This window comes from Labrus bergylta, chromosome 12 (genome assembly GCF_963930695.1).
Source record: "Labrus bergylta chromosome 12, fLabBer1.1, whole genome shotgun sequence".
Lineage (NCBI taxonomy): Eukaryota > Metazoa > Chordata > Actinopteri > Labriformes > Labridae > Labrus > Labrus bergylta.
This window is the reverse complement of record NC_089206.1, coordinates 4467522-4493265: the sequence shown is the minus strand read 5'-3', so window position 1 is coordinate 4493265 and position 25744 is coordinate 4467522. Positions and strand designations below refer to the sequence as shown.

At 39.6% G+C, this 25744-nt stretch overlaps 2 protein-coding genes across 10 annotated transcripts in view; one reads left to right on the top strand and one right to left on the bottom strand.

The window, feature by feature from the left end:
* Nucleotides 1–1930: 1930 nt before the first annotated feature.
* ada (adenosine deaminase) lies at nt 1931–24793 on the top strand. 2 transcript variants are annotated; one of them, XM_065961314.1, is made up of 11 exons: nt 1931–2092; nt 8983–9044; nt 9336–9458; nt 11768–11911; nt 11994–12109; nt 14248–14372; nt 17384–17455; nt 17977–18078; nt 19200–19267; nt 19377–19506; nt 20223–24793. In XM_065961314.1, the coding sequence occupies exons 1-11, from the start codon at nt 1934–1936 to the stop codon at nt 20325–20327; spliced, it is 1206 nt and encodes a 401-aa protein (XP_065817386.1). In that variant the 5' UTR covers nt 1931–1933; the 3' UTR covers nt 20328–24793. The 2 variants fall into 2 exon arrangements, with proteins under 2 accessions (XP_065817386.1, XP_020505947.3); XM_020650291.3 differs by lacking the exon at nt 1931–2092 and adding an exon at nt 4745–4891.
* Nucleotides 24603–25744, bottom strand: part of pkig (protein kinase (cAMP-dependent, catalytic) inhibitor gamma) — a 28734-nt gene continuing 27592 nt past the window's right edge. For 7 of the 8 annotated variants that reach the window (XM_020650299.3, XM_020650297.3, XM_020650302.3 and 4 more), the window contains exon 3: nt 24603–25299. In XM_020650299.3, the coding sequence (XP_020505955.2) occupies nt 25214–25299 (86 nt within the window). In that variant the 3' untranslated portion in view covers nt 24603–25213. The remainder of the gene's footprint in view (nt 25300–25744) is intronic. The other variant, XM_065961315.1, reaches the window with a different exon arrangement.

Below are 25744 nucleotides of genomic sequence, written 5' to 3'. Positions count from 1 at the left end.
ATCTCTAATATATATCACAGCAGTTGTTGATGGATGTAATATCTGTTTTATGTTGTGTGTCTTGTTATCTACTGGATGCCTTAATTTCCCTCTGCATCAATAAAGTGTCATCTGTCTAAAAATGTATCTGTGTGTTATATTCATCATGCCCTCTGACCTTTTAATTGACACCTTATTTTATCAATTAGGACCTTCCATTCGTCGTTACTCTAGAGTACTGTAGCCAATGAGAGCCTGAGAAGAAACAGGCATGTCAGTGGCGCGGTGCACTGGCGCCGCCTAGTGGCAAGAAGTTTCAAAGTCTTTACAAATCCGGCATTGCACATGATAACAGATCAATCAATAAAAACGAGATAACAACAGAGATGGCTGTCTTGTCTCTTCGAGTCAGGAGCAAATGAGGTCAGCTGACTTGAGCTGGTTAAACTGAATTCAAGTAACCAAAATGTTGTTAATGGAAACCAAATTTACCGGAAGTTATATGTTCTTATAATGATTATTCAAATGAACGTCTAAGTATAAAAATATATTATTATAATATTATTATTATAATTATATTATAATTATTATCGATTCATGAAGCTCATTAACGATTAAAGGGATACTTCACCCATTTGCATGAAGCTTTGTATCATTAGAAACCTGGTAGTATTTTTGAATGGTCGTGCATCCCGCCCTCATTCCCCCCTGAGATGGGAAATCTTTGTATTTCTGAGTCTGAAAAGGAGCTTTCAGTGACGCAAAATGACGATTTTTGCGTCACTGGACGCTGTTGTGGTTAGCAGGGTGAAACTACAACTACTATTTTCGACCACTGAAGCTACAGACCAATCACAGATCAGTGGGTGGGAACCTTAATGTCTGCCATATTGCTTGGACGCTATGCTAACAGGCTCTATGGAAAAAGCTGATAATGGAGAAAAAATATAAATATAGTGGCGAGATGGCTGCTGCCGACAGGCCGGTTTTGTGTTTTGGCTGCTGTGGCCGCTGACCGCCGGGGCCGCCGCTGGCCACCGGTTGCCGGCCTGTTGGCAGTAGCCATCTCGCAGCTATATTGCTATATTGCTTGGTGAGGACGAGGAGCCGGGGCCGGCTTGAGCTGGGGCGGACTGGTAGTGTCGGTGCTCTCACTGTTTGCCTATGGACACAGACATAGAGTCTGTTTTCTGCCAGGAACTTCCAAGATCAATTCTGGAAGAAATCTCTGAATCAGTTGAGGAAATGGTCTTAAGTGTTGAAGTAAATATGTCTGTAAATGTTTTTATTTCTATATTTCTACTGCTATATTGTATATTTTGGAGAAACTGTAACGATCAAATTTCTTTCTGGGATTAATAAAGTATTTCTGATTCTGAACCAGAGGACCTTAGTGGGAGTGGCCTGCGGTGCTGTGCATTCTGGGATTTGGTGTCTTTCATCCACATGAGCCAAAAAGACACTTTCTGCCTTTTCTCAGTCAAGAAGGCACCAACTTCAAAATGTATTTCACATTTCTACATATATGACCCAATGTCAGTACAGATTCATGTTTCAACGGGTGAAGTATCTCTTTAACAGTTCTGCTAATAAACATCTCAAAATAAGATTGTGTGTTCAGTTTCAGGTAAAGATATGCATCTCAAAGTTCATTCATTTGTTATATGTTTGTCTTTTTAAGCCATTTTAAAACTTTTCTTCTGTTAGGAAAGTCTATGGGTTCACTTTTAGTTGTGTTAATGTGAAACACGAAGTTAAAATACCTGCCCTGCCAACACCCAGAGTTGGCAGGGCATCTATTACATCTACTAAACATGTTTGAACAAAAACAACCAACTGGAATAAGCGCCATCCCATTCATGTTAAGACAGAGAAAAGACCAACAAATCCAGAGGACTTAGCTCTCCAGTATATTTAAATTGGGAACATTTGATTTTTGCCACATCTATTCAGGATGTTGCATATTATGCCTGTGAAGACAAACAAGTCGACCTACGGACCTAACTTGCAGTTTAGTCAGGCTGGGGTCGACACCAGAGGACCATTCAGCATAGGCAAACAGATCCTAAAGGAGCAGGGTCAGACTGAGACTGATTCCAGATGCACGGCTAAGGTAAGAGAAAAAACTAATTGTGAGGTGTAAAATAACCAAGACATTTAAAGAACATGATAAAGTGGACTGGTTCACAGTGCGGATGGTAATGGGGGAATCTGAAGGTAAGGATTTGGCAGGGTAACTGCAGGAACTGATCAGAAGTGAGACCAAATATGCAGATATGAAAGAGGGAGCATCTGGGGATATCTAGTGGAAAGGTGGAGAATTGCAGATCTGTGGAAAGACAAAGGGAAATACAAGGCCTTGGAGAAGTGAAAATGTAAAGTTAAGGGTTTTTTTATTTGATGAATTGCTCATTTCAGGATATAAAATGAACCCACATGAGCATGTACTAGTGTTGTAGTACTTGAAATTGGTCTTGGTATTTCTATATATATATACTTTTATTGCAATACATTAACGTTTCCGATCATTGTACTTACACATATTTGTACACAACTTTATCCAGATTCAGACCACTCACAAAAACTCAGATTACCAGAGCTCTAAATGGAACTTCATGCTACATACTTTGTCCACAAGGGGGCGCCAAAATCCACACACACTAAAAGTTTCTCAAAACTGCTTCACATGAAAGATTTGTATCTTTGATATTAAAGGACGACTTTTGGGACATTTCTCACATAAATACAGTGTGTAAGCATCTCTCTGAGTCATGACTGTCTAAAAAGAGTGAGAGGCGTGTCTCAGCAGCGGGAGCAGTACATGTAACAAATGTTTCATGTCATGTGTGTGTTTTGTAAGATGCTACTGGATGCTTTTAATTTTCATAGCGATCAACAAAGGGTCTGTTCATCTTGCTGTTTGTCTGTCTGATGCGACTCTGGACAATACAGTTTATGTTTTCTCTCTGCCGATCTTTTTTGTGCCATTTTCACAAATGCATGCCTGAAATTCAAGCTTCAGGCATTTCCCTTGTGGTGTATTTGGTCGGGGTCTCCTGAGGCAAGACATTGTGTAAAAAGAACGACATGGAAGTGGCAGACAAAGCAACAGTATATTATACGCCATACTTAAGAAAACAGAAAACATAATACAGCAGTTTAGTTACTTTCAGGGAGATCGTAGCGTTTGGGTGCATACAGTCTGGTCTTTCACCAATCGGGGGGAATAAATGTCACCGCTCACTCGCTCAAAGTGAGCTATCCTGATTATATCCTGCTACGTTCTCACATCGGCTCACTTGGACTTCATGCAATAAAAATACTAGAAGGCTGTCAGGAGAAACTCGGGCTAAAGTCAGAGAGAAAAATGTGTCTATTTGCGATCACACATGCAGCTCACCCTGAGAACTTCAGGAGTCAAGGCGCACATGTGTACATGATGATTCTTCTGGGGGGATTCTTCTGGGCTTTTAAAGTTTTGAGAACACAGACATTTTTATCAGGATCAATTAAATAAAGGTTGAGTCTGCTTTCAGCATCATTTTCTTTCAAACTTTGACCCAGTCCAGTGTGATTAGATCACTTTGAAACATCTGTCCTATGAGCTTCAGCCACAAGGCGGTGCTGTCACACAGAAACAAAACCTCTAAAGGTTTTAACTTGAAGATGTTTTTCACTCAAACTGAGAAAGGAATAAAGTGATGACAAGAGCTGTAGATCATTCTGAGTCACCAGACCCTAAAAAAAAAAAAAAAAAAAAAAAAAAGATGTTAGAAACTTTCAGCTCAAACTTCCCCTCTGTTCCATTTGGTTGGCAGCAGGAAACTGCAAAACCTCAGAGCAGGAAGCAGATACCAACGTGTCAAGCTTTTTGTTGGAGTTAATGACAGATTATATATCTGCTTTCTGTGACTGAGCCTTTGGGCAAAAATAAATAACCATATAGGACAGATTTAAAGGCACTTTTAAGCATCTTTTATAAACCCCCTTAAAGGACGTAAACATATTTTAAGATCAGCTACAGACTCTAAAAACACATACAAGGGATCTGTTTTGTATTCTTCTATGAGCACATGTAAGTACATACATCTCAGAAGAAGAAGAAGAAGAAGTGGGAGCAGACATACAAGTCAGCTGGACATGAGTTAGTGATGATTGTGTTAGTTTCAGGAGAAGACACTGAAGGGTTAAATCCTCAGGCAGCATCCAAAGCAGAAACACTTAACATGAGCGTGATAATTTAACTGGAAACAGATATTAAACTAACATTTCATGAGTCAGAGCCCCTCCTGGCTACCCTGAGCTAGAAAGTCTTATTAATTATATATGTGGTGCACTTAAAAAATGTTGTTTGTCATATTAGAACAACATTGTTGTATCTGTTGTTTGTGCTTTTGACTGAGGCCTCCTGGACCCTCAACTCAACAATATATTCAAGAAGTGACAGCAATGTTGCAACCTTTCATCTGTATCTTCTTGTTACAACCAATTCAGCACACTCAAACACGTTATAGAATAATTAGCTTCCTTAAGCCAACGTATGCAGAGATCGCTTCTGAACATCGATCCTTCAATTTGTTCGGTAACGAGGTTTAACATAATTAATTAGCTCCACAGTAAAGCTCTCACATGGCTACAAAGCTGCAGTTAATCCACCTGCTTAAATCTCCTTGTGTTCCTGCACACTGTATCATCTACACACTGAAGACCCTTCCTTGCTTTGCTCTGTTGATCACTGTTTGAATCTCTCTGTGATGTGTTCTGCCTATCAGAACAAAGGGGTGTCATGCGCTTTCCAGCCATACGAGCTGTGAAAGGTTTCGGCTCTCCAGTGCTGAGCGCTCTGTGTAGAAGCAGGTTGTGCAACATGGCCGAGCACTCTTCTGATCAAGTGGTCTTCAACAAACCTAAGGTAGGCCTACGTCAACAGCGCCGCAGTGTTATTATTATTATTTCATTATTTTAAATAAAATGTAAATTATTTACGACATTAGCGTAATCACTCCCGGTTTTTACGCACGTCGATGTGGTGTGCGTAAATACGGTCGTCATGTCGTTGGGAGTTCCAGGACAAGAGAGTGTGGATCAGTTGGTAAAGTCGGTGGTCTCTTAATCGGGAAGATCGGGAATTCGATCCCGAGTTTTGCAGTCACATGTCGAGGTGCAACTGAAACTCGTCAGCTGTGTGAATCAGATGAATAGATAGATATATTTTAAACGGATCGCCACTACATAGCCGCCTCTGCGATCAGAAAGTGACTGTGGTGTGACCAGCCGTGTTTAAATCACCTCTTACCTAGTCTATAGAAGAAGAAAAAAACCCGGTTAGGACATATAGTCTAAAAGAGAATAGCCTAATTGAAGTTTTGCATAGAAACATAAACTGTACATGTTCGGTACTGTAGCGTGTTTGAATTCCGTATTTAATGAAAGGAAGAACATCTCCTGTGAGAGTGCGCTGCTGCTGCACCGATTTGATGTAAGAGATTTAATTGTATACACCTCTTTCTTGTGTTTCTTATAAAATATATGTACAATAATGTCATTGAACAAAGATATCAGGCTTGTTTCTCGACTTTATTCTGCCTATTGTTGTATTTGTACTTTTATGCATGCTTGTTTTGGTGAGAAAATCATCCTCCGACTGCAGGATGCAGCTTAGCTTCTCTTCTCTCCAATAGCTCAGTCTGTAGGGACTTGGGTTGGGAATCCGAAAGTCACTGGTTCAAGTCCCGGCACGGACCAAGTTTGGAAATTGGTCTGGTAGCTGGAGAAGTGCCAGTCCACTTCCTGAGCACTGCCGAGGTGCCCTTGAGCAAGGCACCCCCACCAGCTCATGAGCACCCACTGTGGGCAGCCCCCTCACTCTGAAACCTCTCCATCAGTGCATGTCATGGATCGTGTGTGTATTTCAGCCTATGTTTGTGTAGCATGTTAACTAGACAGAGTGTAAAAACAAATTTCCCCTCGCGGGATCAATAAAGCATACATTATTATTATTATTATTATTAATAGAAGACATGATTTCTGCACTTTTCTGCATCATATCTTTATGGATAGTATTGGTGCATGGATTGCATAACAAAGCCTTTTAAAGTGAAATGCACTTTTAACTGTCATGAGCATGAATGTATACTGCCTCTCTATACCTGTCTGCCCGGTGCCCTTTGGAGTCTGAGCTGAGGGCTGATAAGAGGACAGAAAATGACTGTGTTGCCTCATAAGGTTAGAATGTGTGCGTGTGAATTTGTAATGTGTTTGTCAGAGACTCTGAGTTGTAAAAGGAGAGCTCTGGAGGAGTGCCGGCTGCTCCCTGATAATGTCATTAAATATTAATTTGCAGAATTGATACTATGCAGGCTGGAGTGGGGTCACTGGCAGTCGCTGCAACCCGCACTGGTTCATACATACTTCATGAGCTGACTTTAATCATAGTGGATCAGCGAGAAAACATCTTCAACATTTGTTCATCTTCAAATTATTTTCAAAATTACCCGATTATTTTTTTTGGTTTCAAATGTAAGACAAGAGTGAAATATTTCTGTTTTTATTCCACAGTGCAATCTTCCAAAACTAATTTTGTTCAGCTTAATATCATGTGTGATAAGTTCTCATATTGCGAGCACGTTTTTAGCATTTTATATTGAAACTAACTGAAGTGATTTATCTTTTATCTGTGGATTAATTATGTGTAGATGGTGATTAAATAATTATTCATTCTTGCAGCACCATTTCTGACCAGAAATAGCTCTCTTATAAGACTTAGAAAATCCCACATTTCACCCTTTAAATGTTTTTGTTTTTTTGTCCAATCAACAGTCCAAAATCCGAAAAATATTCAGTTTATGATGATATATAAACAAAGAAAATCAGCTAATCCTTGAGATTAAAGAAACCAGTGAATGTTTGGCATTGCTGCTTGAAATTGAAATCATTTTGAATAGCTTTGAAGCAGATTCTAACCAGTGTAAGGACTTATTACTGAGAGAACTAAGCCCCACATTTTAATAGAGGAAGTTTTGTGCATGCAGAAACTATCAGCAGAGGAATTCCTGAGCTGGATGATTGGTTAACCATCTGTTTGCTGTCCATGAACAGTCCAGTGATACTGTGGAAACAAACACAGATGTAAACATATGGGGCACTCACACAGATTTAGATGTACACATTACCTTATCTTGTTCATTTAGGTAGAAACATCGCAATATCGTCTGCATGTCGACAAACAATTGAGGCTTTTATTCATCAGCAGGTAGTTATAATTGTGTTACAATTAATAATCTTTTTACAGGTTACTAAAGTTTATCTTTTTGATATTTACACAATATATTTGGTGAATAAAGAATACAAAATAATTCAAATTTCTAATGTAAGTTGGTGTTCATGCTTGAAAGCTGAGTCATTTGGATTATAAAAAAGTTGTGGACTTATGTGCAGTTATTTTTAGGATTGATGAGTAGTAATTCATGAGAAATGTTCATTTATTGGCAGAAGGTAGCTAAGATCCTGTTCTGTTTTTGTTGAAATTTTCCAGAGCAACAGCTGCAAACGCTCATCTGCTATCATAAGTCAACCTATTGGCTCTGTTTCTTAATCTTTTTGCATCCAAAAGGGAGTTGAAGGACATTTTTCTGATGGATGTTTGATTATGCTGTTATGTTTAAACTTTATAAACATAACATTTTATGTTTATAACATGTATCTCTCTTTAAAACATGAAATCAAGGATTTAAAAAAACTTCACTATGACTTTTATTAAAAGGTTTATTTTTGAAATTGGATTGGCCATCATGTTTTTTCAACTGAACCATTGCTGCATCAAATCAGAGAGAAATACTGTATGTTGCCTGTTGAATTGTTAAGTTACAAATGCTGCAAAGCTGTAGCTATTATTAGTGATGTAGTCAAGACCACACTAACTGAGACCAAGACATACCCGGGACCAGAGTGCTCAGAGACCGAGACAAGACCAAGACATTTAGAGATCTAGACCGGGCCAAGACCAATACGAAGGCAGGGCGAGACCGAGATAAGACCAGGACCATAAATATCACTGAAAAATCATCATCATGTGTGCAGCAGGCATGTCACTCACTGTAACATCGGGAAGGTTGCTCCCATGACCGGGGGATGAAAATCAAATTATGAATGAATTTAAGTTATTAGTTCTTGTAGAAAACAGAGTTTTCCTTCTAATCACAGTGACAACGTGGAAAGATAGCCTGTCAGCGGTGGTCTTGACTGGTCCGCCTAGTCTGAGACCGAGACAAGACCTTATAAAAGTGGTTTCGAGGCCGGTCTTAAGACCAAGACGGATCTCAAGTATTACAACACTAGCTATTATTTTCATTATTGACTAATTCGCTTAACAAGTCCTTGGTATATTGCTCGTCTTTTAAATGTCAGAAAGAAAATAAAAAGGCAGATGGATTTTACTTGCAAATGGACTCAAACCATTGCAAAAAACAAAGAGGAAAAAATGTCCCGTTTATTCTAAAATGTTTGATTGATTAATTGACTAAATGCTTTGGCTTCTTGTTTAAGATATTGGCAGAAAACACTGTGTCTAGTAGGATCCCATCACTCTCTTAGTTTCATTTAGGGCTCATTTTTCCCTTGACCATCCTCATGGTTAATGGTTAATGAACTGTGGATAATTTAAAAATGTAACCCTGACAGCTGCAGCTTGTAGTCGTCTCAGCAGTTGAATGAGGAGTGTAGATGTATCTGTGTCATCTGTCAGAATAACTCACAGCTCTTGGATGGAGAACATCCTCCTTGACCCTCCGCTGGCACTCGTGGCCTTTTCACCATTCACTGTGAAGTCATATGCTAAGCATTCATGAAGAGCTGCCGCCAAAACGTTGAACTTCTACACCCACATGACTGCTGTTGTCTTTTATTAAACTACTGGATATCTGACATTTGTATACGGGAAAATCCACATTAATGAAAAATAATAAGTTTGAATGTCTGACTTATTGTTTATCGTGTCATCCTCAGGTTGAGCTGCATGTGCATCTCGATGGAGCCATCAGAGTTCTGACTATTCTTGATGTTGCAAAGTAAGTTACTTCACTTTCAGTTTGATTTGCTATGTTGAAGTGCTGGCTTCTCTGACAACAACGCAGCAGCCAGTATGTCCTCCTCCAAAGTTTCTTTTTTTGGCAATAATCCCTTTTTTCATTGAGTCACTAGCTCGGCCTATAAACAACAGACTGATGTTCCACTTCACAAAAGCAGAGCATATCAGGGAAACTGGATTTATTGATTTGGGTTGAAAATGAAACAATGTTATCATTGACTCAAACGTTGTCCCTGAACGCCGTATCACTTTTCTTTCTTTCTCCTTTTAGGAGGCGTGGCATCCGTCTTCCAGCAGACACCGTGGAGGAGATGACAAAGCGTATCATTGTGGAGGAGCCAGGCACCCTCACAAGCTTCTTGGGGAAGTTCGCTGAGTACATGCATGTGATTGCGTAAGTGCTGATATGACAGTGTAGATTATTTAGTTTCATAATGAACACAGTTTTTCTGGCTGAACTGGAAGGGCACAGGTCAAGATTTTAGTAAAGATCATGTCTCACAGGAATGCTATGAAGGTTTTATGTGAATTGGATGTGCACCTGGTAGGAGTTTTTTTAAAGTGTGTTACCTGTAAGTGGCTACAATAAACAGAAATGTTACGACAAGCTTAAATGGCTTTTGTGCAAAGGCAAACACTTTCATTCTAATCTTTTACAATCAAAGATTTAATGGACAGGCTGTCCTGAACTTTGCTTCACATTTTTAGGTGTGCAGGTGTTATTTCTATTTTTGAAGGCGGTACTATTGAGCCAATATTCCATGCTTGCACCAAAAACTCACATCACAGTTCTATTTATCTATTTTTTATGTTTTTGCCAAGTTTCATGAGGTCATAATGCTCAAGCACCACTTCAAATGTGAAGATCAACTTTATTAACTTTATTAGATCGAAAAGTTTTGGCTTGTGGGCTTCATCAGGGTCAGCTTTGCAAAGTTTCTTGACAGTTTATGTGCTCTAAAACCACTAAAAACCTTTTGTTTCCATTGGATACCTCCATTGCTTCGTGGCGGTGTATGAATGGGATTAGTTACCATCAGTGTGTGAAAGGGTGTGAATGGGTGGGTGTGACATGTGGTGTAAAAGTACTTTGAGTAGTAGTAGTAGACGATTAGAAAGGCACTATAAAAGCTCAAGTCCATTTACCATTTATCACAGGAATGCAGCCAAAGCATTTAGTCAATCAAGCAGTAATGTTTAGAAGTTGTACAGCTGGGATGCAGTCAGAGTCTTTAAAAACCAAAGTGGGAAGTCATTTGTGATACACAAATGTGAACACAGCAGGATTGTGCAAGAGTTGATTTTACCGCCAAAACTGGAAAACAACATTTGTAAGAATGTGTTTAGTTTAGCAGCCAAACTCAGAAGAGAGCAAACCTCCAAAAAGACTTTCTCCAGTGTCATCCGTTTTATATTTAGTCTTCAGTGACAAGGCTAATGTCAGACAGAATCCAGCCTTTCAGATACTAGACAGCCGTGAAAATGTTCAACAATGATGCTCTGTCGCGGTTGGACTGTTAAGCTGAATGGAGTCCTCTGTATCGAGGCTCTGTAAATGCCTTTGTGCAGTATAGAGTCAAGAACATAGGGGAAGCTGCTGGCTGACTTTAGCTCATGCAGAACTGTTGTTCAGCTGTAGTTGATGATGCATTTGTGGTCTGTGGAAATGCTGGAAGAGGTGTTGTTATGCGTATCACGCGATGCTGGACGGAAAGTGTGCTGCAGCGAGTGAAGGAAAGACAGAGTCTGCGCTGTGTTTCTCTAAAGATTCTGTGCAGGGAAGACAAATATGTCTTTAGGGGTTGGGGAGGAGGGCTTAATCTATATTTAACTTTATTTAAAAAGATCTGATATTAATCCCACTCTTGTCTTCTGCAGCTACAAGCTACAACTTCTGATTGTTTTCATCATTGATTCCTGAATTTTTTCTTCATTCTCTTTTAGTGAATAGGCAGAAAAGCCAAACATTATAGACAGCTTTGTGTTTCATAGCAACTTCCTAAAAGCAAATAATATTCCAAGATTTACCATTAAAAATGAAAGAAACTTCACATTTTTTAAACTAAATATTTTCAGGTCAGGGGCGTCGGTATAGCCTAGTGGTTTGGGCATGCGTCCTATGTACAGAGGTTATAGGCTATAAAAAAACTTTAATAAACTAATGTTTCTGGGTCAGTTTACTGTTGAACCAATCAAATAATTGGTTTGTTTGTTTTTTATAGGCGATAATATGGTTTTGGCGCGCCTTAGGCTTGAAATCCGACCTCTGCTCTTTGCTGCATGTGATCCCCCACTATCTACTCCCAACATTTGCTCTCTCTCTTCAGCTGTCCTGTACAATAATATATATATATATATATATATACATACATAAAAATCAGAAAAAATAATGCTGCTTAGCAAAATTTGACTCAGCAGTAAGAAATTATTTATTTATTTTGCAGTTATGCAGTTATGTTGTACAATTAAGGAAACCATCACTAATAAGATGTGTAGTAGGAGATGTTAAATTGAATTAATTATCACATCAGGAACACTGTTTAAACCTTTACATGCTTATTTAAAAGCATCTGTATTTAAGACGGTGGATAAAGGTTAGGCAGTTGCTGATGTTTTTCTGTTCATCACTGAGATAAGAGATTATCTAAACCAAAGGGGGATGTCACTCATTTTGTGTTTTTCTTTGTTGTTATTTTTTTTCAGAGGAGACAGGGAGGCCATTAAGAGGATAGCCTATGAGTTCGTCGAGGACAAAGCTAAGGAGGGAGTGATTTACGTGGAGGTGCGATACAGCCCGCACTTCCTGGCTAACTGTAAAGTAGATCCACTACCATGGGACCAGAAAGAGTAAGTCTGTCTTAAAGAGTTGCATCCTTTGGTGAAAAGTGTGACGTTTATGTATTAAGTGTGGTTTTCTTTTCTATCTCAGAGGTGACGTGAGTCCAGACGATGTGGTGCGCCTGGTCAGCGAGGGCCTCAGCAAGGGCGAGAGGGCCTTCGATATCAAAGCCAGGTCCATTCTATGCTGCATGCGCCACATGCCAAGTAATGAACTGTTCATACCCCTGTCTGCCCAAACAACCTTGTGAGATAAGGTTCCTTACTGTCCTGTCCTCTCTCTCAGATCTCTCTTTCAATAGATAACGAGCAGCAGAACAACAGAAATACAACAACCATGTCCACATATTTTCACTACCCCGGTGATCATGAATCTTCAAGATTTCTTTAAGTACAATCAAAAGCCTTACAAGTTTATGAGCTGCATCAGTTAAAATAACTGTGAGTGGTATCTGAAGAGAAAAGTCTGCTCCATTCATGCAGCTGTTTCCTGTGACCCAACAGCCAAGTGCAATTCATATCTGATATTCTGAACGTTACACTACAGCTCTGCAAAAGTATGCTGTAACATCCCCCCAGTGGTTACAGACTTTCTTTTACTTTATGTAAGAAACTTGCTGAACAGACGCAGCATCTCAGATTTTAACTTTGTTACTGACAAATTTGTAAGCCCGCTGGTAGTGCTGGCATACACGTGTCCCCCTGATGTATCTGAAGACATCATCCACTCCAAGGCTGCTGTGAGGTTATAAACACAAACTACTTTTATTCAAAAAGTATCACAAGAAAGTAATTCACAGGATTGTTGGGGTTTTATCAAGTCAACTTTGGTTATGTTCTTTAATAATTATTTTTAATTATTAATAATATAAATAACAATATCATTAAACTATGTTTAATCAACTCGGGGGGCACCACCCTGAAATCAGGGAAATACTGTATAACCAAAATATCACAAAAATCAGTCTCAAATTAGTTACTTAATTACTAACATTATTAATAATTAATAACTGTATTTAATAAATTGAAGGCATGAAATCCGTACACAAAGCCCTCGCACCCAGCTTATATCACAATAGTTCAGTAACTATAACTTAAACACCAGAAAGTCAGTGGCCGGACTTTGATTGAACTGCAGGTACACTGGTCTTTCTGATTGTGAAAGCATTTAACTGAAAGTAAACTAGCATAGCATTGAATGAAAACACAGAGGCGAACACGGCGGTTCAGTAACAAAAACAAATGCAGCAGCTTACAGGAGATAATAAACAGAAGGTGAAGTTCAGTCAACAATAATGCACAATTATCAATTGGTATAGAATAAACCTTCCTAAACTATTCTGTGCCCAGACTAAAGCCTTACTTGGAATCACTTTTCTGATGACTGTTTCAGGGTTCAGTTGGTCATCAATCTGTTGAATCAACAGATTCAGGCAGGTTTCCGTGGCAGATGAAGAGACTGCAGCAGGAGTCAGATTTGAGACAAAAGCAATGCTCTGTTTTCTTTCTGGTGGCAGGAGCAGATTTTCCTTGGTGTATTCTTCTTCAGGTCACAGTGGCTGTCTGTAGCACTCCTGTCCTGTTGCGTTCACCGACGTTGACGAGAATAATAGGAAAGAATCTCTCCGTGCTCGAACCAGATAGTTACTGATTGTGCCAAAAACTCCTTAAACAGGCCTTGGAAGTCAGCCAGGTTGAAATGCGTGTCTCCCCTGAAGCTGGAAGCTTGTGGAGAGAGGTATCCTCTGGTGTAGGGAGACCACAGGTGAAGAGATCGAACAATGAGAGGCGGCTGCTTTTATCGACCCTACACTTAACGTGTTAGATGTTGCAGAGCATGCTGGGATTGTTTCTGCAGGGCATGCTGGGAGTAGGAGTCATATAAGTACTCGTACTCAGGCTTCTGTGGCTTCAGGCCGGACCTTTGTTTCAACACATGGAGATCCCAACATGATGACACTGAAAACGAAATAGTACAAGTTCAGACACGGACACGGTATGAAAACCATGTGACTCCACAGCTAGTCAAGCCTCCGCTCAACAACAGTGTGCTCTTCTTAAAGCGACAGTAACTTAAAGCATCATCAGAAAATAAATGAAATGGCATCACATTAATGTCCCTATTTTATGAACGCAGATTATGTTCATAAAATAATAGACTTAAGAAGGGAAGGAGCGAATAACTTAAAAACACCGGGAGGAAATCAGTTACTACCCAGATTTAGTTAACGCTGTTGTAGCTGTAGAAAAATGCTGAGCCTGAGCCTATCATCACATTTCATCTACACATCATCCTCACGACGGTGTTTGAGATTGCTAACATGTTTTTCTTTTTAATTCTCCAGACTGGTCCATGGAGGTGGTGGAGCTGTGTAAGAAATATCGCCATGAAGGAGTGGTCGCCATCGACCTGGCAGGTGACGAATCGCTCAACTGTGAAACCAACTCAGGACACAAGCATGCCTACGAGGTGAACTTTACCTAAGTCAGATCATTACATACCAAACACATAGCATCAATCATGTGGATTCAGGACAGGACAGGACAGGCATGTTTTTGCATTACTCATAAACAGAATCTACAAGTAGATGTCACATAGCCCCCTCAAAACATTGAACAAAAACATGATCTGCAATCTTCAAAATGTAATACAGCAATGGGAGGGGTTTGGTAACGCTACATGTACGGAGCCTATAGTTCTCCAATCAGGTTCAAGTCTGACCTTATTGGCTCCTGCATGTCATTCCTCCACTGTCCTCTCAAATAAAGACATACAAGCCCAAAAATATAACTTAAAAAATGAAACAAAAAACTGTCAGTTCCTTGATATGAACAGGTAAGTCGAGCTACGTTTAAAGCTCGACCAGGCCACATAATTGGAATATTGTGGTTGTCCCCGTATACATGCACCAAGGGAGAATCAGTTTATTGACAGAGGTACATGTATGCATCCGACTGCTCTATGGAAGGTGGTGACATGCATCCTTTCAGCTACTTACTATTGGACCTTTTTCCGGTGGACCTTTTTCCGGTTGACCTTGCTAACAAGTTAGCAAACGGCAAAGTGGTGGTTGTATGTTGAACGGTGAAAACACGGACATATTTACAGCTCTGTACATTTTGTACGTACTCTATGCTTTACTTTTGGGTCCAATGTGATGCACGCTATCCTTTTAAGTCTAAGTTATAGTGAGATCTGAAAGGCAGGTGACAACACGACCCCTGCTTTGCTAAGTATTAATGCTGTTTGACTTCTAGGGAAGAACAAGGTGCAGGGATTATGGAGCATGTGCAGAACACATCACAGTCCACCCCAGGGTCCCACAGGCTGCAGGAGGACAGAAATATGACTCTGTTTATCGCATCAGCAGGTTTCAGGAATCTTATAAAGAATGTGGACTTTACGGAGATGAGAGGGTTTTTCAGTTTGTCAAGCCAGCAGCTTAGCCAGTCTTAGGGAGAGTAATGATCCAGACTGAAATATTCTGACAACTACAGGATGGACTACCAGAAGATGAATCCTACTGACTTTGATGAGACCCTGCTCTGCAAATTTTGTCTAATTTCTTGTCAAAAATATCTAATTACAAGAAAATTGAAGAAACATTAATCTGTTAAATCCAGATAAAAAACATTTTTAAAGAAATAATGTGTGAAATTTTACACATTGGAGGTGTGTTAACATTGATGGGACGGCTGGCTCCTCCCCTTGTGTATAAAAGCTGTTTTAGTCAAGGACTAGAGAGAAGAAGAAGAACATACTCACTGCTTATGTGGACGTCATGTAAGCGTTTTTCAGTCATTCAGTGTTAATTTACATGCAATGTGAAGCCACGAGCTAACTAAAGAGCGCTAACATTAGCATGCTAACACAACAATGCAGGACACAGGCAATGCAGCTCGAGCTGAGGACAATTTTGTCCACCGCTTGCAATAAACTCCTCAAGGGGAGGGGTGTTGGAGGTGGGTCCATAACAGGCCTGTCATCTTGTTAACCTGCCGGTCAGGCTTTGTGGCTCTGATGTTATAAATGAGAGTTTCTGGATGGACTTTCCTCCCTCGTCAGAGAATAGTCTCAAGCTGTTAACGTCTTACTCTGTAACTCACAAATCAATTTTCTGTCGAGCTCTGAGCCTCTCAGAAAAAAAATCCAAATTGGGTTTTCAGGCAGCATTTATTGATTATCTGAGAGAAAAACTCACTAAGTAATGAATGTTGTCTGTCAGAGCGTAATGAATGTCACAGATTAATCAGTTAATACACGACAGAGCGGGTGTTCAGTCTTATCTGAAATGAATGGCCTGCTCGGATTAGGGACGGGTGTGGTCCACTTCATGGGGACACTTAATAACATTTCAGCCCGGATTTTTCATTTTTTTTTCAGTCATCGTTTTCTAGCAACAAGAAGAAAGAAGCCATTAGTTGAACATCCCTAATAGCAAAGTTTCCCGCTCTTTTACTCCTACACAGTTATTAGTCAATTATTCATTAGGTGACCATAAATCCAAACGGTAACTCTCCTCTTATCCACCCGAAGCAATCACAGATAAGTGATGCTGTGATTCATTTATTTCTCCATAATTATACTACACTATATAAACTCATGAGTGATCATTGAACTCTTTAAAACCTTTCTGAAACATATTCAATCAATGTTCAAAACTTTATTGTCTTTGGATTATTTTGTTGTTACCTGTTAATGTGAAATGGTCAGTGGGTGTATAGGGTGCAACAATAATCTTATCTTATTATTGTTTATATTCCATTTAAATTCATCTTTATTTTTTAGGTTTATTTTTGGGCTTTTTGTACCTTTTATTGTAGAGATAGAGTTGGAAATCAGAGCTAAAGAGAGAGTGGGGAATGACCTGCAGGAAAGGAGCCACAGGTGGGACAACAGACTCCAAATCCATGGGGCATTATCAAACCGCTAGTCCACCGGTGCCACTCTTATTCTATTCTTATTATTTAATTTCTACTCCTGAAGCACCATACTGTAGCCAGGTTACCTTACTTCCTTATAAATACATTTCATTACTATTATTATAGAACTACACTTTAACAAGAAATCCTGTCTAGCTGTTTGTGCAGGAAGTAATTCAATAATTAACAAGAACCAGAACTCAGAGTCTCAGAGCAGAGTCCACAGGAAAATTGAAAGGTTATCTTCACAAGGACATGACTGCAAGATACACATGTGCAGATTAAGAAAGCCCCACTCGGTCTGTCCAAGGTTAAGAATGACAAAACAAAAATAAATCATATAACTAGTGGGATGTCTTGTCTATAATTCTGTATTTCTGCCTCTGACAAACTACATTGAGTAACTCTTTAAACGATGTATCATGGGGGGAAATTGATGTTTTCCCTCTGAGTCAAGGCAGGCGTGTACAAAAACATAAATTACATGCTGCACTATCTGCAGATGTGAAATCCAGATGTTTAATTACTGATGTGTTCTCTGATCGATTGTGTTGACAGGAAGCGGTGCGCTCTGGGGTCCACAGGACGGTGCACGCAGGAGAGGTGGGCCCGCCGTCTGTGGTTAAGGAGGTAAGGTTGCTCCTCGACAATGACCCGAGACATTTCTATACTGGGTGGTGGAGTCATATGAGAACTTCATTATCTTCACTTTGCAGCTCAGTGAAAACCGCCAACGGCAAGTTCACGGAACAAAGAAGTCACACACTAACAATAGAAAGGAGAAAAACAGATTTTATGAATCTTTGCTTCTACTTGAGAGAAGATTGTATGAACGTCTGCTCTGGTTGAAGGTTAGAGTCAGTAATTGAGCGGGCAGAGTCGATGTGTGTGACTGCTCATGCTGGGATTATTTGTCACTCTTTGTGTCGGTTTCAGCCAATATTTCTCTTTTGCTTTAGTGTAAATCTTGAGTATGTCTCCCTGTTGGGTTTCTGTCATAACAAGGAAACTCTAAGGAAACATCTTTCAAAGTGACAGCGCAGAAATTTCACAACTGTTGGGAGTGTGCTTCTAGAAATAACCCTCAGTTTCTGCAGAAAAATATACAGGATTTGTTTTTGTGGTTCATAACTTCTGTTTTATAATTTCAGGCTGTGGAAGTTCTGAAAGCTGAACGGGTTGGACACGGCTACAGAACCCTGGAAGACCCGGCGCTGTACCGAAAACTTCTGGATCAGAAAATGCACTTTGAGGTAAAAAAAAAAAAAAAAACTTTATATAATTATAAGCATTTCAAGAAAAACCAAGAATGTTTTGCAGAGATGTGATTCTTTTTTGTTTTCATTCAGTTTGAACTCTTTTATCCATTGCACTGATGGTTTTATAGCGGACATAAATAACCATACTTTACAGCTAGCATTTGGGGCGCAGATGTTCTAGCGGTCAGGTCACACCGCATGTATGAAGGCCATTATCCTCCTTGTGGGCAGCTTGGGTTCCTGCGGCTCTTTTCCTGCATCCCACTCTCCCCCTTCTCTCTCTCTCCCAGATTTCTGACTCTATCCACTGTCCTACTTAAACAAAAGCCATAGACCAACAACACATCTTTAACTACATTAGCTGCGACATTATATTGGCCAACAATTGCACACAAAGAGAGAGTGTTTGTCTCTGTGTTTATATTCAGGTAAACTCTCACTGTTGGGCACTTGTCAGAGGCTTCATGTACAAAAAAACTTTTTAAATGCCTTATCTTTTGTTTTAATAGGGAGCCCCCTAGTGGTGGAAACTAGTATTGCATACTTAATACCCACCTTTTAAAGTCCAAAATAAGACACAAAAATATATTTTAGAAAAAAATGTAATATGTATCAGTGGTAGGAACATAGAATGCATGACATAAACTACCTAACTAGGACAGCTGAAGAGAGACAGAAAAAGTTGGGAGGAGAGAATTGGGGAATGAGCTGTGGTCAGAATTGAACCCATGGCCGCTGCGATGACGACTATAGCCACCGTACATGGGGAGCGCAACATAACCGCTATAGGCTATCTGGCGTCCCTAATGTTGGCCCTTTTGGTCTTATTTTTTTGCCTTTTTCTTCCTTTGTGAAGCTCTTTAGGCTGCAGCTTTCTTTGCAAGTTGCAGTATAAATGATGTTGAGTTTAGTTAATGTCTTTTATGCATGTTTATCTCTTTGTAACTTAAAAAAAAATGTAATTAATTTAAGAATTAGTATTATTACAGTACCCACATTATAACTGTTATAAGGTGAAACACTGACACCTGGTGGAGCTGTGAATATCACAACTGGAAGTGAACCATCTGCAGCAGTAGGAATTCTCAATGCTTCCTGTTCTCTCCTGATTACAGGTATGTCCTATTTCCAGTAAGCTGACCGGCGCCTGCAACCCAGACTTCACCAAGCATCCTGTCATAACGTGAGCAGTGTTTATTTCACATCATAGTCGTGTCATTTAAAGCAGATTTGTGGCTAACAGCAGTCTTTTTTTATTTTTTTGTCTGGATGTCATAATGTCCTCGGTGCAGGTTTAGGAAGGACAGAGCTAACTACTCCCTCAATACAGACGACCCTCTGATCTTCAACTCCACCCTGCACCTCGACTACAGCACGGCGCGCGAACACATGGGATTCACTGAGGAGGAATTCAAACGACTGGTGAGATCAAAAGCATGAATAATAATCACAGCGGCTCACAGTATGAAGGCCTTTGAATATCTGGTTTGAAATAATAACATGGGCTGTGGACACGCTGCGCATGGCAATGTGTTTCTCAGCTGCGAATTAAATAAGGAATAAAAGGGCACATGAACACATGTTGTGCTGCACAAAGAGAGGCCTCAGATCCTTTTTAATTCAATACAGGTCTTCATTTATTTTAGACATTGTGTGAGGACTTGCCAGGGACCATCGGGTTTCCATTGGAGTTGATTTGTAATCAGTCATTAAAGGAATAGTTGGACATTTTGAAAAAGGTGCCGGTTTGTTTTCTTTCTCATAGTTGAAGCTAAAGCCCGCCCGCCCGTTAATGAGGCAGGAAGAGAGACTAATTGCTGTAGTATCTTCTTTTCAAAGTAAAGGAAAAAGTAAGCAATATGAAACTCTGACACCTAGCGTTTAAAATCGGTACTGCAGTCCACATTCAAAACATTGAACAGAGCTGTCTCCTCCTGCCCTCTCCTCACTAGAGTCGATGTGCACGCTTGTCGCTATGTCATGGACATGAAGCTTGACTTTGGTCATGGTGGCATTGGCTAAGCTAACCGATTAAGGCTGGGCTGATATATTCATAAGCATCCCGTTTAAAGTAAACTCTTAAGGTTGTAATGAAATAAAAAAAATGTGTATCTCATTGATTTTATTGTGTCTTACAGAACATCTGCTCTGCAGAGTCATGCTTCCTGCCCAAACATGAGAAAGAAAAGCTCCTGCACAGACTGTACGAGGCTTATGGGATGATTCAAAGCACTGCCTTTTAAATACAACAAAGAGGATGATGACCTCTAACCCAGGGACAAAAGTCTGAGCTACAAACACCTCAACACCTGACCCCATGGAATGTATTTTTAAATTTTTTACTGAAATGCAGAGGTGTCAAAAGTATTGACATTCATTACTCAGGTAGAAGTATAAATACTAGGGTTTAAAAATACTTCTGTATTAGTTGAAGTATCAACTCAAGCTTTTTACTCAAGTAAAAGTGTAAAAGTACTGGTTTCAAAACTACTTAAAGTAAAAAAGTAAAAGTAATGTAAGGGAAAAAAATACCATTAAGTTCAAAAGCTTAGGCCGCGCCACAGAGGCCTATAGTGCACTACCCCACCTCCCCAAAAAAACATTTTTCTAAAGGACATAATGACTATAATGTTATATTAAAATGTTTATGTTGAAAAAATTGGGATGCACCTGTTTCAGCCGCATTTATGCCCATTGAAAATGAACCAGTACAATGCAAATACATTAAAGAACCATATATGTGTACGACTGAGCATTAACATGTGTTTCATGGAGCGGAAGATATGATGACTAGCTGCCTATAAGTACTGTAATGGTGCAAAAAGTCAAACTTCAGAGGCATGTTATCAATAGTCTTTATTGGAATGTAAATGTTCATCCAAGCTTAGCTGCAGGAATCTGTGAGGGCAACGGATGTAAGATAACAAAACTGGACAAGGAAATTGGTGTACCCAGGGCCGGCTTAGTAACAATTACCCTTGTATGGTTGTCTCTGCCACGGACATCTTCATACTAGGCTACATACGTCTGCTATTTCCTTGCTGGAGTGTGACGTGATTTGTGTCATGTGCTGGTGCGATGGATCGCGTACAAAACCAATAGGGTGTCGGAATGGTATATGTTTATACTTCTCGTCCAATCACAATCAAATTCACTCTATCCGGATGGCGCGATTTATCTCGAAAGGTTTTTCTTTTTTTGTGTGTGTTTTTTTGAACGATGACAAAGCTGAAATGAAATAGGAGTAACGGGGCTATTTTTAAAATGTAAGGAGTAGAAGTAAAAAGTCGGCTGAAAAATAATTTACTCCAGTAAAGTATAGATACCCAAAATTTCTACTTAAGTAAGGTAACAAAGTATTTGTACTTAGTTACTTGACTCCTCTGCTGAAATGTGACTGGGCCTAAAGCCTATTGAACAACATATCCAATTAATAACATATATTTCTGTTCCCTTCACCGATCTCATTTAGTCAGTGTTCCTTCACATTATTAAGAGAGCCATTTTGTTCTGATGTCGTGCTCAGGGTTGACAGTCATCGCTTACCACTTCTTAAAGGGGTTATATGTAACTTTCATAAATACTGCGTTTGTAGCGATACCACATGGCCGTTAGACGAACTGCACCAGCAACCTGTAACCTCGCTCTCCCTCGTGTGCTCGTACGTACACAAACGAGCATCATCATCGGCCTAACACTGGATATTTACCAACATAATGTTTACAGAGGAGGAAAGTGGTCATACACGTGAAAGTCTGTGAAGGAGTCTGTGTGTCTGTATAAATTCTCCATCCTACAAACGACAGTCTCTGCAGGCACTGGCTGAGAGCAGGAGTGTGTGATGAGTTTGTCCGCCTTTGAGAGCTCCTAGAGCGGATAGAAGTGTGTGGAAGGCGTGCATAAAATGTCACTTCCTGGAGCTTTCGTGGAAAATACGACCCATGGAAAAATTTTATACAGGCAACACAGATAGACAGTGAACATGTACTTTTTCACATCAGTTAACCGTTTGCTTATTAATGGGCGATTAAAAAAAACAATTTATACATGTAAAAAGTTACATGTAGAACCTTTAAAGAACAAAACTGCTAAATAAACGGCTACTGATTGTCAAATTAACGACAGAAAACTGGTTGTGTTTCAAAAAAACAAAAAAACAAATGGGTTAAGCTACAGTCAGACAACAGCGTATGTTAGCATTTAGACACTTTTAGCCAAAGGGCCATTACCTATGAAGTATATTCCTGAAAATAATATTAGCAAAGCAGTGAATTCCTACAAAATTGTACTAGCTAAGAAGCTAAATCTAGCAAACATCAAGCTAGCTAAGAAAAAAATCCATTATGCCAAACTGTATGCATTACTTAAATTTGTAGTCATCATCACGTTAGCTGAAAAGTAAATTCCTACAATCGTTTTATTATCTCAGAAGCAAACCTAGCTTACAGAACATTAGCCAAGCAGTTAATTCCTACAAGCATTTCGTTAGACAATAAATCTAGCAAAATCTAAATAATAAACAATAGACAATAAATAACAAACAGACCGAGCTGTTCTTCAAATTCTGGCATCCAGGAAAGATACACTTTCTGTATGAAGGCATAGCTAGCTAGCTAAATGAACTTCAATTTGTAACTTCTAGTAACTGGAAATCGAGCGGAGAAGAACCAAAGATGCTACAGCGCTCAGTGTTTTTATATCGCTTAGCATGGAACTGTTACGTTAGACATTTCTGCAGCAGTCTATCGCGTCCTTACAGACATCCAGAGTGGTTAGCTAATACCGTCTAGTGGCTAATCAACAGAAGAAAAACACGTCCGATATCATTTATTCTGCGCATGCTCACGTTACCTCTTAACGGTGCACGCAGGCACGCATGCTCTAATAATGACGTCACTGGGTGGGCTATTTAACATGGCTTTGCACTTACATTCAGTAATATGCTTAACAGGAACGTTTAGATGAAGGGCCGATCTACGTAGATAGGCCCCGACTTAGCTCCACCCATTAAAACTTAGAACTGAAACTTGAGAAAATCGTAATAACGGTCAAAAATTGGAAATCAATCAAACATAGTTCTCAGTCTTTTCACATGTTTTCTTCTTGCAACACATTTAGCGTGCTTGAAGATGTATCGCTGATTTTACTTTACAGGGACTTTAAGAAAAACATCCTGATATACCAGAATTCTGGCTAAGAAGTAAATTCCCCAAAACATTTAAGTCCTTACTGGCATTATATTAGCTAGAAGGCTTAACTATTTTATTGATAAAGTTGATATATTATATTTTACGAGTATTCAGCCACTTCCAGGCTATTGCTTCTCTATTATATTTGCTAGCAATTGGCTGGATGCTAATGTTAGCCGCTGTCTATAGCTAATAGTTTATCAAAAAGGCTGTTTTATTTTCAAATCTATTTCCAGTTTGTAACTTTTTTTTTTAATGGTTCCTCAGTTGCAGATACACTTTAACACAGTGGAATTTAATAAATAAGATATTCCTAAATGTATCTGATTAATTTTGAACCGTTAGAAATGTTAGAGCTTCACCGTCCGTGAGCATAACATTGCAGGAAAATGGCCGCTAAGTGATTATGGTAAAAGAAGTGTGTTTTGTTTAATGAAAAGCTCTGGATACTATCTTCACTTTGTGTTGACATCCTGATGTCATGAAGAGACACAGGGAAACGTATAAGATACAATTAATCGAGTGTCGGTGGCTCAGTTGGTAGAGTTGTCACCTGTCACCCAGAAGGTTAAGGGTTCAATCCCCAACTGGGCAACGTGTCCGATGTTACTGTCAAAGTTTAAACACTGAGCCATCCTTAAAATCTTTGAGTGAACAAAAATCTGTGCAGGAATAAGAATTCACTACCTAACATGAAAAAATGGCTGACTTAAAATATATGGAAATACAAGACAACATAAATCAGGAAGAACAGCTTCATACCTTAAGTGTAATCTTACCTTTGACTACTAGGTGGCATACTGCTGTCATTTAAATGGACAAATTAAGTTTTGCATATCACTCAGTTCTTTTTTGTGTATTTATTTTGATTTAGATTTCATTTGACTCAGTTAAAGGCACAACCATATATAGCACATTCATCAAAAACAACTTGCAGCTATAATGGAGGCGATGATAAAACATGTCTACCATTCTCTTTATGTCATTTATTTTCATTACCTTTTCTAGTAAATACTATTAAAAAAGACATGTTCATAAATAGCTGAAATCACAGCTTCACAGATAATCTGCCCTGTCATCCTCTGAGTCTTTATAAAAAAGGGATCAATGTGTGAGCGCTGGGGCCTCGCTAGGTGGAAATATAAACAGCAGCTTCCTGTGCTTGTAACAACAATGTACACAAAAGCTGCGTTCAATAATATTTACGGCTCTGGAAGCATTCTGCGCTGGACTCATTAATCCTGGTTGGCTGGGACTCACCTCCTCAAACCCGCTGAAAACCTGCCTGCACTGATAAAAGCTCGCAAGCGTCAAAAAGACACAAAAAGGTGACAGTAATTCATAAGTATTTTATTACACAAAGAAAGTTGCTATCACAAAGTTATCACTGAACATTTAGCAATAAATATGAAGTCCGTACACGACAGTATAATGGCGTCTATGGTGTTTGTTTTTTTTACTTCAAAAAAAAGAAAAGACTCAGCGATGAAATTGAACAAGGTCACAAACACACACGCACACACAAAAATAAAACGACAAACAGTTGATTATGAATACACCCTCCCTACACAAAGACACAGCTCCATATTAGGCTGGAACAATGTTTTGAGTGTTATAAATGGATTCTGTTCAGCTCAGTCCATCCCCACAGACGTTAAATCCAAAGTTTCTGTGCTTTCCTGTCTGGTCAGGGATATATAAATGACTGAGTGTGTGAAGCGTCTCATTTCTGCTCCGTTCAGCTCCCCTTTGTTACAATCTGATCCGATGAAAAGGCGACATTTGGGCGGCTGAAGCTCCAAACAAACCGGCAGTGAGGGAAGGTGTCCTCATGTCCAGTCAGGACCTACAATATTCACACTTTTCTCCACCTCTTCACCTGCCTCCTCTCTCCCCCCCCCCCAATACCCCCCCATACCCCCCCCTCTGCAGCCTTAAGTTTAAGAAGGGCCTCCGCCTCCCTGGGCGTCTTGGCTGGTGGAGCCCTCGGCTTCCGGAGCTGGGGAGGCCCCCGGGTCTCCTCCTTCTGTGAGGAAAACAGAAAATAATTTGTAAAACGATTGTTTTTAATATCAAGCTCCAAGAGGTTTGACATCCCTAAAAAAAAGTGGGCAATAAATCTGCTCTCAAGACGATATAATGAGGATCCTGAGGAAGGAACTACGACTTCCTGTAGCAGCGACTTGTCAGACATGAGATGAGATTATTTCCAAAATGCACCACCGCAGCAGCGTTAGTACTTTGATTTATAGAAGTCGTAGTGGTTATCATGTCATGGGAAACACAAATAGGAAGTCAACAATGTAATACACAATGGTGAGAGTGCAACATCTGCATCATAATCAGACATGTTCCTCCTGACTACCTGAAGCTCTGCCGACAGCAGGGGGAGAAAGGATGGGCCGTTATTGTGCTCATTCATTGAACACAACAATAAATCTGACTGAGAACACAAGCTGGCATACACCTGT

What these genes read in the sequence shown, in the direction of transcription:
- ada (XM_065961314.1), top strand. Translation starts at nt 1,934, where the DNA reads ATGTTGCATATTATGCCTGTGAAGACAAACAAGTCGACCTACGGACCT. An exon ending in CTACCATGGGACCAGAAAGA is followed by an intron (nt 11,912 to 11,993) that starts GTAAGTCTGTCT and finishes TTTCTATCTCAG; the next exon opens with AGGTGACGTGAGTCCAGACG. An exon ending in GACACAAGCATGCCTACGAG is followed by an intron (nt 14,373 to 17,383) that starts GTGAACTTTACC and finishes TTGTGTTGACAG; the next exon opens with GAAGCGGTGCGCTCTGGGGT.